This window comes from Fusarium pseudograminearum, chromosome 2, assembly GCF_000303195.2.
Source record: "Fusarium pseudograminearum CS3096 chromosome 2, whole genome shotgun sequence".
Lineage (NCBI taxonomy): Eukaryota > Fungi > Ascomycota > Sordariomycetes > Hypocreales > Nectriaceae > Fusarium > Fusarium pseudograminearum.
In genome coordinates, this window is record NC_031952.1 from 3,494,503 (window position 1) to 3,510,175 (window position 15,673).

The following is a 15,673-nucleotide window of genomic DNA, read 5'->3' on the forward strand; positions in this document are numbered from 1 at the left end:
GCCTTCTGGACCTCGATGCGTCTTCCTGAAGACTGATAGGTCATCCCAACAATCATCCCGACAGATGGCCCCTTTGAAGACAGAACTGGCGGGCAGACAGACTGGGCCTCGTGGTAGTGGTTGATGGAGCACCTCGATCTTGGATGCAACTAATTCCTAGAGACTCTATATTTCCGTGGCTCTCAGAGGGCTATATAGGACACTGCTGTCAGCGTCAGGTGAAATTACGAGCCTGTTGGTGCTCTGGACGTACCTCGACAGATGCAAGAATTGCAATAATAGTCTGGCCATCTGGAACCTCTCGAATTTCGATCTTCCGTTTGTTTGTTAGACCTAGCTCGTTGGACTCCTTTTCTTGGTCGGCTTGGTTCGACTTTAGCACCCGATGGAAGTTGGTGGTGATCTATAGAGAAACAAGTTAGTCAATATTCCCCCTTCAGACACATGCAATGGCTGCAAGCTATGAATCGTACTTTGAGGATAACTTCACCGCCCAAACGTTCGAGCTTAAGCCCGTTGATTCTTTCTCCACCCGAACCATTCAGCGGGAACCCTACTTCGTAGCAGAGACGAGTGGATATAGAATCCGAGATATCACTTTGGAATAGATACCGTTTGCAGGATCCGTCCACATAGTAGAACCCTAACCCCTTGGGTGCGTTGGTCCCTGCAGAGGTAAAAACAGATACGTGAATGAGACGTGGAAGCCATGATCCATCTGAGCCGCCAAAATTCATGTTGAGCGCAAGAGTTGGTTGCCCTGGAATGCTGTGTTGTGCCATTTGGGGTGGCACAATGAGGTTCCGTGAGTCTGGTTCGACTGGGTACCATAGCCAACGGGGCTGCATCCTCACTGACATTCGAGATGCTGAGGGTGAAGCAAAACTGATTGGATCTTCCAGCAATTGGATAGAGATGGCTTTGTAAGTCTGGAAGCCGTTTTAGTTAGGATGAAGAGCTGTAATGGGTAGTTCAACTTACATCGAAGCCAACGATGATTCCCAAGATCCGCTCGTTCATTGCCGGCTTGAGAGTTACTACACCGGCGAAATCCAGCAATTTGTCGCGATGGTCCGCCGATTGCCACGAGAACTTGCCCTCAATGTCAGTCTGTTGGAAACTGAGTCCGATTATGCCTCCGATCGAAGCAGTGACCCGGATAGCTGTCAAATGCGATGATCGCTGTATACAGAGATGCGTCTCGGTGTCAGGTAAAACAAACCCAACTCGTGACATTTCATCTCCAGAAACCTTGTCATCTCCCCTCGAGATTCGTATGCCACAGATGTAGGTAGTGGATTTGATGATCATGGTGGATATGGACATCCGTAAATCACCTGTCTCAAAGAATTCCGGGTCAAGGGCAAGATACTGCTCGGCTTTGATTCTGAGCTCCCTCCGCTTGGCGAGACCTTGAGTTTTCTCTGTACCAAGATACCCTGGTAAACCAAAGCCTATAGGGAGCGGTTTGAAGCGTCGCACGTCAAGGAGTTGATCGAGCATCATCTTCAAGGGAAGACTCAGACGCTTGACACAACTCCAGATTCGTTGTCGATTGTGAATGTGGCCCGTTTTGGAGCAGTCCAGCAGGCTGTGTCTGACGTCGAAATACACCTGACGCCAGTCGTTGCGAGCAGCTGCAGAGAGGCAGTCAAGCGGAAAGAAATCCAGTTCGTCATCGGTGGCGAAACGACTTGCCCAGAAGGCCTGCGGAAGATCCTTAGGACCAGTGACGCTGGCAATGACCTTTGAAGACAGTCTGAGATTGCAAACAGATGAGGAATCCAGGAATGTGATGATATGATGGACCAACTTGGTGGGTAGGCTTGTGAAGCTGTTGGGGCTACCTTCTAAAATCAAGAGATCTGTTTCTGTCTCGGCAAGTTCTTTCTCGACATGCGTGAGAAGCAGCATATCCGGATCTGCTCCTGCATATTCGAATATTATCGGCAAAGCAGTGTTTCCACGGCAAGGAGTTGTGAAACCGTTCTGTCCGATAAAAACAGACGAGTTCTTACCCGGTGGAAGATCAAAGATGAGATCATAGAGGCACTGAGCTACGTCGTTTTCCTCGTGTCGAGTGTTTGTCTTGAGGGACATGTACTCGAACAGCATATTCCAGCATGATTCATGAAAGACAACTGTCGGGGAACAAGCAGTTTCACGATGTCGTTCGAGCCCAGGACCAGACTCCCCGGGTATGATTCGAGATGATGCATCTTCGGGCACAGTGAATCCGGGAGGGTCAAGGTACCCAACTCCTGTGAGAGTGGCAACCGAATCGTCTGATCGACAACGAGAGAGACGTATGTGGCCAAGCCATTTCTGTGCGTCAGTATCAGGAGCTCCAAGAAAACAGCTCCCGCAGATCACGCACGTCTGCTTCTCCATGGTGGATGACAAGACGTGCTGTGTTGATAGCTGGTCTGTCAGGGTTAGCGAGGGTACGAATTGTTCACGATGAAATCTACTGATGTCAGTAGATGATTCTGCAGAGGTCGCCGAGCCAGCCAGTCAGGTGGGTCACAAATAACAGAGACAGGGAGATTACCAGACAAAAGTACTGACGTGCTCTTAGGGCTATCAACCCACTAAACCTGTTCTGATATTTTGATCAGCCACCAAGTCAATGTCGGTTTTTATGTAACCCACTTGCTACTGAAGGAGAGGGTGTCAGGCAGCAGTAGATGGCTTGGCCGTTTCCTAGTATCTGTCACGTTATACTGGGGGTTTTCAACGGGTTTGATTTATCAACAATGATAAGTGAACTGAGGAAGAAAACACAGACGAGATATCATTCAACAAATCTTCTATGACTCTCACTTCTAAGTACTATCCTATGCCGAAAAGGCTTCACCCTAGAAATAACTCCTGGCAACTGCTCATATACCACGTCGATCTCTCTCCCATCCTCATCAAAATCCTTCTCAATATTAAAAGTAGCCAAAGTCTGTGCAATAATCAAAAACATCGTCTGTTCAGCGATCCACTTCCCCGGGCAAGCTCTACGTCCAAATCCAAACACTACATCAGACGGCGAAGGCTCGTTGTACGGTTCAGAGTACCGTTCAGGCTTGAAAACCATTGGATCGTGATATACATCGGGGTCATGCGTGATTGAGGCTACTGCGGGAAACAAAAGAGTGTTCTTGGGGATAAAGTAACCTTTGTAGATGTCGTCTTCTGTAGTCATGTGCGGGAAGCCCATGGGTGCGAGTGTATGCCAGCGTAGTGCTTCTTTGGCAATCGAGTTGATGTAAGGAAGATTGACCTTGTCGGCGAAGGAAGGGAGGCGGGAATCTCCAATAAAGCGGTCGATCTCTTCCTGGGCTCGCTTCTGTACATCAGGGTAAATAACCATTGCGGCAAAGAAGGACAAGAGCGTGGCGCCAGTTGTATCCGTACCAGCGTTCATCATAGAAGCCGCCGTCCACTGGATGACACTCTCTTCTTCTGGGTTGATTTTGCGATGAATATCCTTTACAAGGCCAGCGACATACGAGACATGATCATTACCGCGGGCCATCTGTTCTCTCACGTAGTCGTAAGGATCCTCGACGTTTTGCAGTAGATGGCCCCGGTAGACCTTGGCTGTCTTTTTAAAGCCTGTGCCGGGCATCCACTCTGGAAGATACTTGAGCCATGGCACCAAGTCCACTACCCAAGCACCTGGACTCGTCGCTTTCGAGAACTCTTCCATGACTGTGTTGGCCATGGAGACGATATGGTCGTTCTTATTGGGGTCGGTTTCGTAATTGTAGAGAATGCGGAGCATGATGGATCCTGATACTCTTGGATTTGTTAGAACGCGTTGTAGCTTGGCGTAGGAGATGGCTTACTGGTTCAGATGCTCTGGCAGGTTGTCACTGCTATGGTCGTTGTAGATGCGCTTCAGTAGTCGGGATATCTCTAGTTCCTGGATAGGCTCAAATCTACCGATAGACTTGCTACTGACTTGTGTAGCTGTGAGCTTGCGATGCAGTCGAAAGGTCCGGTCGTAGGGCATCATGCCCATGATGCTATCGTACCCAACACTGTGTAACAAAGGTTAGCAAAGCAAGCACAAGGCTGAGAGATTTCTTACACGTCACCCGCAAAGACCAGCTTCGGTCTTGAGGCACTTTTCAACGACCGCGCCTCCAACAGATCCATGATGGTCTGTTTGTCGTGAAGTATGACAAACAATTGCCCCAGAACGGAAACGGAAGAGATTGGGCCATATTTGTCTTTGTGCTTCTTCCAGTGAATCCACTCTATTGTACCCGGAGGAGGGAGATCATGTACGTTTCCAAGAACTGGTAGCCCTTTGGGACCTGGCGGCAAAGGCCCTTTGCTTCGTTGTTGGAGGTATTTGAAGATGAAATAGGCTGTCAACGCCAAGGCGCTGGAATAAAGAACGGATGCTCCAGTCATGGTGATGATTGTGAAAGGTAACAAGATGTTTTCGTAACACACTTTGAAAACAAGAGAAATCAGGACATATTTATAGATATGTCCTTCACATAGGCATCCTCCATCCTATATTGAAGCTGACATACTGTTGAAGGCTTGATCCTGGCAAGTGTCATTCTCAAGTATCATTGCGGGGCGTCGCGCACTCAGAGACATTTGATTGGCCAGATGGTCAAGAAGCACTGATAGCCATATAATGCCGAAGGATTCTTTGAACTTGGCGTGAGCCTTGCTTACTCCTGGGTTCCCTATGTAGGGATGCAATTATTAGGTTAGCCCATGCAACCTGAACCAAACTTCTAAGGGTGAGTATGTTCATGCCCTACGACTTACGAGGCCAACTCGTCCCACATAGTACAGTACTGCGAAGTCAACTCCACAGAGTGGTGTTTGTCACGCAAACCCTTCGCTACGAGCTGTGTCCTCGTGCCTTCTAAGTCAGTCTAACGAATAGTCCAGGAAACATGAAAGAAAAATTCAGCTCGATTCTGTTCTATACATCCGGCATCTTTGCTTTCGAGGTCCTGCTATCTCCAGCGTGTTGCGTCAAGCATCATAAAGAAAGAAACCCATTCCATGAGGTAAGACAAACTCAAACAACCCTCCAGGTCTACTCTATCAGCCTCAGTAGCTAATGAAAGAAATACGAAAACTCCAGATTCCATGCCCCCATCTATACCGCACTCAACTCAAAGAAACCGACCTTTCCTGCTACGTTCGACAGCATCGTCCATGTCTTCACTAACGAGTGACTCGCCCAACTCCTCCAAACATCGTCGTCAACACATTGCCTGCTGAAGTACGCCTCCACGGATACACCTCCGCCATACCCTGCAGAACAGAAAGCCAAGCCAAACCGACGGAAGCGCGATGATCATAGATTTCGTCTTGACCCATTTCGAAGGCGAATATCCAACAGATGGAGGCACATAGTGAATAAATGTCAATCATCGTTGTATGCCGCTGAGAGCCAGGGACCAAGACCTCTGGTGCCATAAACATCCGGGTCCCGCTGAGAACCGTCGGGTGGGGGGCTGTTGTGGCGATGCCAAAGTCTGCAAGCCGGTAATGGATAGTGCCACCGACAATGCGGTAGAGGATGTTATGAGGCTTCACATCCCGGTGGATTATATTCCTGAGCGCAAGATAATCCAGAGCCTGTAGCATCTGATGGAACAGAGGGCGGCCGATGTTGTCTCCAACCTCGAACAAACCTCTCGCTTTCTCAAACTCGTCGGACCTCGCAAGTTGGCTCGCATCACCATCCTGTAGCTCCATGACAAGGTAGAAGCGGTTAATCAACGTTTCGACCTGGAGGAACTCGATCAAATGAGGCTGTTCGCGTTAGTTCTAGGTTCGGTTCAAGAAGCGGATACAAATATTCTTACATGGTCCAAATCGGTGGTGAGTTCCTTTCTCGCCTCTCCTACTAAGCGATTGTGACGCTCCACTGAATCCATGACCAGCTTGATGACAACAAGATGACCAGTGAGTGCGTCAACACCCTTGGTGACTCCTACGTCAGGTGTGACTTTGATATCCTGTCGTGGAAGATATCGAGTTTCAAAGGGGACTGCAGGAATGCCATTGGGTTCCAAACGTCTGGTAGGCGGAATACTTCGTAGTGCCATGTCTTGTCCAGTCCTAGCATGGAACCCTGCCTTGTCCGCCCAATCTTGCAGGTCGATCGGCTCGTCCATGCGCCACTTGATACGCCATGTCATCCAAGAAGCGTTTCCTCTGTTGCCGAAGTGGAGCATGATGTTTGTAGCAGACGGGCAGATGACCAGGGCTCCAAAGTTCTTGAACTCACGGAAGTCCTGGGCTATGGTGCCAAAGGTCACACTACAGGTCTGGCTAGGCGATTCATCGACAATCATAACCTCTCCAGTGTCCTTGTGGATCTGGAAGGAGCACTGGTTGTTGACAACAAAGGGTAAATCGGCGAGCTTGACGTGTCCCTTTCGGCCAACTGTCGATGGATAGAGTCCATCGCAGCGATGGGGGTTGAACGTGACGAAGATCTCCTTGGGAGCTTTGCGCTGCTTGGGTCGTTTGCAAAAGAGCTCGTTGCGTTTGTCTTCCACAACCTTCTCAGAGACAGTGTTCACTGGTGTGAGGGTAAAGACCACAGGACCAGCCATATCGCGCTTGTGCGAAGCCATGGTGAAGCCGTGAAGACAGAGTGGGATACTGTGCTTGATTTTAGTCGACAAGATTAACCAGGGAAGATAGCTGTGTGGTAGTGATGTGATACAATTTGATCTGTTCAGTGTCTTGTAATGATCTCAGGTTTGTCGACAGTGTTGGGGACTTGATTTTGAAATTGCAGTCGGTAGCATACTAGTACTTCCACAATGGCAGATATTATAGTTCGATGTGCATATCCATGGCTGGCAGTGCCAAGCAGGTGTCATTCTACCAATCTACGATTCTTTCAACTAGAAAGTTATCAATTTCCTTTGGGCACAAACCACAGCCTCATTTCATTATGACTTTCTTTATTTTGTCATAGTGGCTTTATCCACCCTTCTTTCTCGTCAATCTCTTTGAGTATAAAGGTAATTATAACGATATGTCATCTAGAAGTGTTCTACAGCCATTTTTGAAGAAAGCTGAAAGGTTTCGTCGCCTTTAATGAAAGTACAAAGACGAACCATGACAATGATGTTTCTTCGCCTTGTGCATAATCCTTGCACAAAGCATGTATGCAAGAAATCTTACTTATCATAATGGCTAGAAGAACAATACAGAACCTTTATCGCAGGCAAGAAACAGTACGATGAATGTTGCTCGGCCTCCAAACTTTTGGATAAAGAAATACGAAATTTATTAAGAAATATTGTCTCAAGATGATGAGCTAATCTACCTTTTCCATCCCTTATGCTTTTACTTGCCATCCTTTCTGATACCCTGAGTGTCGCCACTTGATTCATTTCTATGTCGGAGAACAAAGACAAGAACCCTGCAACAGGGCTGTCGCCCAACTTGAGAGTTGCATTGGGATTGAAAGGATACTGAATCATGACTACATGGGTGTTCTTTCAGTCAGATGTAAATACTAAATCATGACTACGTGAGTGTTCTTTCAGTCCGATGTACCTCCCATGGGTTGAGTTTTCACTTGTTGTAACAATGGTCATGGATGAAAGCGGTCCCCAGACGCGTCACCCCCTAGAGATAGAAGGAAATGATCAATACGTTAGTTAGTTCGGAATCAACTGACCACAAGGCACAGTCTTTTCGCACATATCAAAAGAATTAACAAAGAGAAACGTTCAAGACATTTTTTTAACAAAGGGTGATATTGTAAATGGATTCAATTATCTTATAGTAATCCAGATCATTAAACTAGTGGTATCTTAACTAAAGCGATAGCAACTCTTGCACTCCTTAGGGAGTCACATCTTCTCAATATCCCGAGGAGCGTTGGTAGGCTCCTCGTGCTCATCGGCAATCTTGTTCTCAGCAGCATTGGGTTGGTATTCACCCTGGTACTCTGAGGCCTTGAGCATGTTCCACTTGTCTTCCTCACCGTCGAGGTGCTTGAACTGGAACCAGAAAGCAACACCACCGACAAAGGCAATAACAGCAACGATGACGTAGTTCCAGACAAGGAGAGGGTCGTCGGAGAGAGGTGTGAAAGCCTGGCCGATGGCGGAGGCAAAGGCGGACATGAAGAGGTTGACACTCATGACGAGGGACTTCATGTTCTCGGGAGCCTTGGAGTAGGCGTACTCGTAAGAAGTAACGTTGGTGAAGATCTCACCGAGACCAATGAAGATGTAGGGAAGGCACTGAGCCCAGACGTTGATGTCGGCGGGAGCGCACTTCTCGCCAGTTGAGGGGTCCTTGCCGTTGGCATACTTGCCACAGGGGCTCTTCTGGTAGATGTAGTGTTGCATAACAGCGGAAGCGACCATGGCCAGGGCGGAGATCAAGAAACCGACTGTCATACGCTTGATGGGTGTGAAGGAGATACCCAGCTTGCGAAGACCGGGGTACAAAAGGTGATCAATGAGGGGAACCATGATGACGATAGAGATAGGGTTCAAGTTCTGGATAACATCGTTGGGAACACCGTTGAGAACCATGGTAGAGGCCTGAGTGGTCAGGTTACCGGTCATCTGGTTGTAAGCCAGATGGAAGACGGGCAGGTAGAGGAAGACCTTGCAGGCCAGGAGACCACGCTTGACTTCATCGACCCAGGCATCATCGTAGGTCATCCAAGAAGGGCGCTGGTCAACAGGAATCTGAGAGGGCTTGGCGTGCTCCCAGTTGGGTCGGAAAGCAGGGCTGCGCTTAGAGACGTAGAAGAACATCTTCAAGAACTTGGACAGGACGGAACCAGTCGCAGGCTTGAGCTTGTACTTCTTCTTGTTGAGAGCAAGAACAATGGGGGCGATGAGGAAGAAGATGGTGGGGATGAAAAAGGCCAACCAGAAGGAGTGGTACTTCTCAACGTAGACCATGGCAATCTGACCGCAGACGGAACCGATGTTGATGGCGAGGTAGAAGTAGAGGAAGACACGGGTGTTTGTCACGGCAGGATCGACAATGACTCGCTCGCCATTGCGGACCTCGACACGCATCTTGGTGTCCTCATTTTGATCAGCCAGGAGGGGAGAAACGTTGGCCTTGAAGAAACCAGTTCCGACACAGAGAGTGATGAGACCGACGATGAAAGCACCGAAAGCAGGGTCCTTGCGGACGATGACGTTGGGAGATGAAGCAGCAACCAGGATAGTGTGAGCGATGGTGGAGATGGCAATGGCGATGTGAAGGGTGACGAAACGACCGAGCTTAGCATCAGCAACCCAGGCACTGTTGTCATGTTAGTGAGATTCACGAGAGGAGATGCGACGAGATTAAACGTACCCGACAAGAGGCATCAGATAAGCGAAGAACTGGTTGAACAGAGAGATACCCTGAGCAGCCTTGGGACCCATGCCCAAAGCACCAGCCTGACCGCTGGGGTCAAGAGGAGCACCAGTGTTGGATCCAGGAGGAAGCTCCTGAGCAACGAAGTTGGTGTAGAGCACAGCGGAACCGTAGTAGGAGAAACGCTCGCAGGCCTCTACGAAGGCGATGGTGTACATGGCCCACTTGATCTTTCCAGAGACACGACGGAGCGTGCGGAGCTCCTCGTCGGTGGGAAGTTCATCGTCAGAGTCGGAGACGGAGCGGCGTGTGACGTCCATGGAGCCCTTGGCGGCGACCTGGGGGATGCCGTGAGTCTCGGGGTCTACAAGCCCTGAGCGGGCGATGGCGTCGTTGTCGATAGGACCGGTGGAAGTCATGTTGACTTGAGTCCTGGTGGCAGTCTGTGGTGGGAAAGACTGTTGAAACGAAGGGGGTGAAACGAGATATCGAGGATGCCCTGAGGGAAAGGAAAGGCAGAAGGGGGAGGATAGGAGGGTTATATATCAGATGCAGGAATGGATGGGGTCGTGCTGCTGCCCCCAGACTCGTTGGTGAATGCACATATCCAATCCGACAGGACGGGCTTGGCCGTTGCCACCTTCCCTGGGGACTGGGACTGGGACTGGGATGAAGTGACGATCCCAGCATGATAGTAGTTGGATGAGACCCCAGAGTTTCCACTTTTGACATTGACAAACAGTAGTCTATCAGCAGTAGAGTTAATGAGTGGAGACGGAGACCTTATCTTGGCTAGGACCAATTGACGACCCCAGGACAAAAGTCCCCAAGGCCATGTAACAGAGGTTATGCCACATGCGGGGTCAAGGCCCGAGCACTAACGGACAAGGTAGGTAGATGTTCGGTCCTTTTGCCGATGTCTTATCGCCAAACAGGGAAGGTCGAGGTTTGGAGTCGGCCGATGGTCAATGTCGGGAGAGTCGTTGGTTTTGAGGCTCGGGGCCAAGACGGCAGAGTCGTTGCTTGGCCATCTCTTGACATTTCTTGGTCTAGATAGTATCCCGGAGCAGTGGTTATATCCGAGCTGTGGTCGGTTCTCAGCTTCGTCTTCAGCTTTGTGCTTTATTCTCAGCTATGATGCAGAATAGAGTCTCGGCCTATAGTTCTGGGTATACGACGGTGCATTGATGCAGTAACATTGATTCGCAGCATCGTAAATAGAAGCGTGGCGTACCTAGGTTTTGAGGTGCCGAGGCATGGACAAGAGTGTCGCCTTCCCCAAACTTACTGCCCTCTATTACCGCTTCGGAGCTGGGCGTCCTCCGGATCCGAACTGAATGTCTGATCTCTCATTGGGTCGAGCCACCATACATTTGTTAGGGAGCGGCAATCTGTGGCTTGATCGTAGTGACCGTTTCAGCTGCCAAGAGGGCATTCGCCTTTGTTTAACTTTTACTGGTTACTTTTGAAGAAAATGGCGTTTTCTTTACGTAGATCGTTCCTGGATGTGAGTGTTGCGATGGTGTTTACTCTCACAGGCAAATGATGAAAGTGGCTTGTGCATGTTACGTCCGTGTCTTGGCAGTGACATAGAAGGGGGAAACAGATTGTCGCGTGCTCTGAGGTGCTCTGGACTTGACTCGACGACCGTGCTCATCATCGGAATACCCCGAACATAAATTGGAAGCCCACAATCTTTATGCGTCAATATGTGAAATAATTCACTATCAAAAACTCATGCATTGACGCGACAATTGAGAAGATAGCGCGACTCGCGCACATGCTGTTAGTCTTATGGCTAACTTTGGTGCATTTTTATTGAGAATGTCGATATCTTGTTTGCCTCCTGATTTCTCAACTTCATGTAACGGTAACCTTCCTAAACCGGTTACGGTTGTTGCAGTTTTTCGGGAATACAGTGGGATGAGGGTTCTGTGGCGGCTTCCAACCTGCAACATTGGCGATCAAGATTGCCCATAGGAACATCAAGGAGAATGAATCCGTCTAGCAATCCAAGATACGCACAGGCGAATCACTCTGCATTGAACCCAAACATCATGCAAATACATTCTCGTCACACTGAATTAATCCACTGATAATGCCCCCCCGGAAATCCTACTCCAAAAAGGCCCAGTTCACCGCGTCTAATTAAGCTCCATTGGAGTCCTGTCAAATTTATCCCCACCAAATTAACATTGGATGCATCAGGATTTTCTTACCTCACGGATTCACCTTGAGCTGCCCCTTTTGGGACCTCTTCCCACCAACAAGTTAAGCTTGTTGGACAAGGTTACTTGTTTGACTTTACCCTCCTACCGGTCGCGGTCTCGTGCGTTGCGGGGAAGCTGATTCAATTATGTAAGACCCCGTATTGTTTGTCTGGGGGAACAGGACCTTTTGCTTGTTGAGTCAAAAAGAGAGACTGTTTCGTTGGCGTTTAGAAGCTATTTTCCAAGAACAGATGGTAGGCGCGTGTGGCGTTTTTGCCCGTCGGAACTTTTGGAACAGGATCTTTAGAGGTGAGAGGCCAGAGGTCTAGAGCCAAGACGGACTTTTTCGCGTTCCCAACACTAACCCCTGCAATGAAACCCCCCGACAGTGCTACTCCTACTACTACTGCTACCGCTACCGCTACCGCTACCCACAACCAAAGGACCCTTTGTCTAGCGCCTCGGATTCTTCTTCTCGTTCTTCTGTTACAGTGGAGATTCGTATCTTGTGTCGCCCGCAATTCGCATTGCATGCTTATGTGGCCAAATTTGTCAATCCCTATCCCAATTTATCAAGTAACAGAAACAGGCTTCCCCCAGATTTCGCCATACTTTAATCTCAAGTCGCAACATTTACTCATAATTTCGTGCTCAACACCTTGAAACTGTTGCGTAAATAATTATATTATATTCTAAGCGACCTTCTATCCGCAGAGCCGCAGCGCAGCCAAGCAGAAGCTAACCTCCAGCGAGGCTTATCGTACTGTGAGCCAAGACGGGCGAATTCGATAGCGCTTTTTTTGGGCAACAGGCCTGTGATTCGAGAGCACGCAATTGTCCAGCCCTTCGGCTTTCGGCAGGCTTTTTCTTGGTCTTTTGCCCTATCAAGAAATAAATAATCATGGCCTGTTCCTTCGCTCCAATTGACTATCTTGGCATGCTAAATTGGATTGGTGGTCGACAGACTGCGTAACCAACTCGTCGCCCATGTGATGACAGACACCGAATAGGCAGGTCTATCAGATTATTAAACACTCCAACATGGTTATAACCCGCGCTTCATGTCAGCACTTACCACCAGATAAAGTACGCATCCTTGAATAGATCGCATCCTAATAGACGAATCACATATACGGCATCGCATTGACCTGCCTGTCTGACCACTCGGTCCAGTCCATTCCAGGGGATCACTATCCCTGCACGAGCCCGATATCGAGTGGGCCTAGAGACATCCCACTGTGACATACGATGGGAAACTGATCCGCGGTACAAGGTATCACAGATAGGCAGGATTTGGTACACAGAGGTGCAGGGAGACCCGTTGGATAGACACCATTGGGACCCAACCAGGTTAGCTATTAGCTGCATCTACGGACATTCCAGGTCACTCCCACAGCTTTTATGGCCAGATCCTTCGATAACGAAGCTCTAGAATACCTGATCAACTTCTAAAATTGCTTATCACGGTTCGTTGTGTTGCATCGCGCAGCCCTACTGCATGGTCTGTTTATCGAGTTGTCAGTCCGGCATTGGTCATTCGGATATCGATTTCCCATCACTTAAGCCATCCAAGATTTGATCCATGCTGTTGAATACCTTGCCACTGATTTATCATTTTCTCTTCCCGGCACGGTTCGTGATTGTTTCTTGGACCCGGACTCACCAGAAAAACTCCTGCGGACACGGAATCTCCGTCATATCACCGGGTACTCTAGGCGTTTTCGATGCAGCTATGATCATGGTCATAGTACAGATGATGATAACAGATATTAGGTTGGTCCGGATGAGTGGCTATCATCAAGTGATTCACTGTGTAATTCTCGATCATGCTGCCTTATCCGTAAACGTCGACGATCGTTGCAGGATCATAACCGCGGACAACCCTTCACGGACCCGAAGGTGTCAGCTGGTATCCGAATGGCCTATTGGATCTGCTTGGAACCTGAAGTGATATGGACCACTCAGACATCCCAACTATTTAGCCGGCGTGAAGCAACTACACCACGTTGATCACTCAAAGCATACTGTGCCAGTTCCATCTATGCTATTGCAAAACGCATCGCCCCTCAACAGATCATTTTACAGTCCATAAAGGGTATTTGTTGTTGGCATCAGCTTGCTCGAATTTAGTACCGGCAGTATGTGCCGCCTTTCTCCACGCTTGATAGAGATGACTTGTTTATAGAAGCATTATGCTATCATACTTATACAATCCCACTTGGGAATCATCATTCGAAAACCTCAACCTAACGATAAAGAGAGGGCTGAGACCTTAGGCTTGACTTGGCCTACCAAAATCGGCTGGTCAGATAATGTGGGCTCTGAAGTCATAGCTTGGCTTGTTGAGTTCGTTTCTCGCGCTCTCTCACAGGCCGGTTTCTGACCTCTAATCTTATCGATAGGGAACAGGATTCTAAAATAGCAGGGAATTTAGCGCTGGATGTATGGATTCGAGCGCCAGGTTAGTCCAGTCACTTCATCTCACGTCAAGCCAGTGCCTGGGGTATCAATCTGCTAGCCCCTGAACTTGACTCTCGGCTCTGGTGACGTGCATTTCCGTAGCCTCAATCCCGGCCATCTTGAGATGTCACGACGAAATACACTCACTGTAGTTGACCTTAGTGTAATTACCGATACTAGCTTTGTAACGAGTATTCCATTGCTACTGAGATCTATATCTGGTAAACCCTGATTTCTGACGGATTGCTTCAATGCTGTTGTGACAAGTTTCTGCTCGACTAGGGGTGCTACTGTGCGGATTCCACCCATTACAACCGTTATTGCTACTCAAACATTGCCATGGTAGTCTCGTTGTCGACATAATTGTCCACCCAGGGGGATAGGGTTTCCATCTTCAATTACACTTTTTTTGAGCATCATGACTCCAATGCCCTTACACATGACCTTTACCCTACTATAAGGTTCAGAAGGGGCACAAAATGCATTACTTCAATCCAGCTTTTTTTCCTCCTTCCTCCACCAATATTAACATAATATAACACATAACACAATATAATAACTGCCCTTTAAGATATATCTAATAGAAGACATTAAGGTAGCTATCAGCTGCCCTAATTATAGAAAGGCTACACTAGTCTTCTTCAGAGGCATTACGATATCTCTTAATGATATCTACCCTTAAGACCGTAAGAAGCTTAAGAAACACAACGCCTTCAATAACATCAGAGACTCTCTCAACGACCCGTCCAACAAGCTATTCGCCGAGATCAACTATTTAAGAAGGTATCCCGGCTAGAAGCAGCTATTGATAATGATGACCCTATGTATAAAAGGGTCTATGGCTGGAGGGATCCTGAATGGCTATGGGCTGTGCTTAACCTATAGGAGCAAATTGCCAATAAGCCATAAGGGACTGAGGATGGAGAAGTCGTGATATTGCTTCGTTGCTGGCGTTGACAGGGGGGAAATCGGTCAGAAGCTAGGAAGCTAGGCGCTATCACACAATAAAGAACACACATTGATAATTGTCCACATTATCTTGGTCGACTATCGTCTCTGATCTTCCTGTGCATCGGTTCATCTCTTTGCCAACGAGTCCAATCGTTTGATCGATCTCCTAGTTATATATTGTGGCGTTCCTTAACCCCTTGAACACCTGGAACGTCCTCCGTGAACGTAAATGATAATGAATGTCGGACGACTTCTACTCATGTTGAGGCCGGATTTCACAAATGTGCTATAGGGTTGACGAGACTGAATCGAGAGGTGTAAAGAAACAGTATTGGAAAATTTGAACGAGATACGTGGTTACACAATACTCTGACGCCTGCTAAGGACAAGGTTCTCGCCAGTCAACTACCAGTGACAGGTTGATGGTATCACGACATGCCCAACGGGTGTGGTACTTATGTTACTTTTACTGGTGAGAGCCCTTGCATCCACATCTTTACTTTATTTAAAGACATTTATACTTCTCTTATTGCTAAGGCTCTGCTACGCTACAGTTGCAACTGGTCACTTACTGTCGTGGACCCTATAACGTTCTTGTAATACATCTGGCCTAGACACTAATTTCTACAGCTTGATAAAAGAAACTATAAATATGTAGAGTTATTCATAATATTAGTAGGTTGGTTTAGCATCTAGGGCTAGACTCTTGAAGTATCTAT

The 15,673-nt window shown here is 48.1% G+C and overlaps 3 protein-coding genes across 3 annotated transcripts, besides 1 other annotated feature; all 3 read right to left on the bottom strand.

The window, feature by feature from the left end:
- Nucleotides 1-52: 52 nt before the first annotated feature.
- On the bottom strand, nucleotides 53-2,391 carry FPSE_05552 (uncharacterized protein; the record flags this gene model as incomplete). The annotated part of the gene is made up of 4 exons (XM_009258670.1): nucleotides 53-190; nucleotides 254-403; nucleotides 474-929; nucleotides 982-2,391. The coding sequence occupies 4 exons, from the start codon at nucleotides 2,389-2,391 to the stop codon at nucleotides 53-55; spliced, it is 2,154 nt and encodes a 717-aa protein (XP_009256945.1).
- A 2,802-nt stretch (nucleotides 2,392-5,193) lies between these two features.
- On the bottom strand, nucleotides 5,194-6,617 carry FPSE_05551 (uncharacterized protein; the record flags this gene model as incomplete). The annotated part of the gene is made up of 2 exons (XM_009258669.1): nucleotides 5,194-5,787; nucleotides 5,841-6,617. The coding sequence occupies 2 exons, from the start codon at nucleotides 6,615-6,617 to the stop codon at nucleotides 5,194-5,196; spliced, it is 1,371 nt and encodes a 456-aa protein (XP_009256944.1).
- A 1,236-nt stretch (nucleotides 6,618-7,853) lies between these two features.
- Nucleotides 7,854-9,752, bottom strand: FPSE_05550 (uncharacterized protein; the record flags this gene model as incomplete). Its single annotated transcript, XM_009258668.1, has 2 exons — nucleotides 7,854-9,276; nucleotides 9,331-9,752. The coding sequence occupies 2 exons, from the start codon at nucleotides 9,750-9,752 to the stop codon at nucleotides 7,854-7,856; spliced, it is 1,845 nt and encodes a 614-aa protein (XP_009256943.1).
- A 2,182-nt stretch (nucleotides 9,753-11,934) lies between these two features.
- Nucleotides 11,935-11,974: a microsatellite.
- Between the last annotated feature and the right edge of the window lie 3,699 nt (nucleotides 11,975-15,673).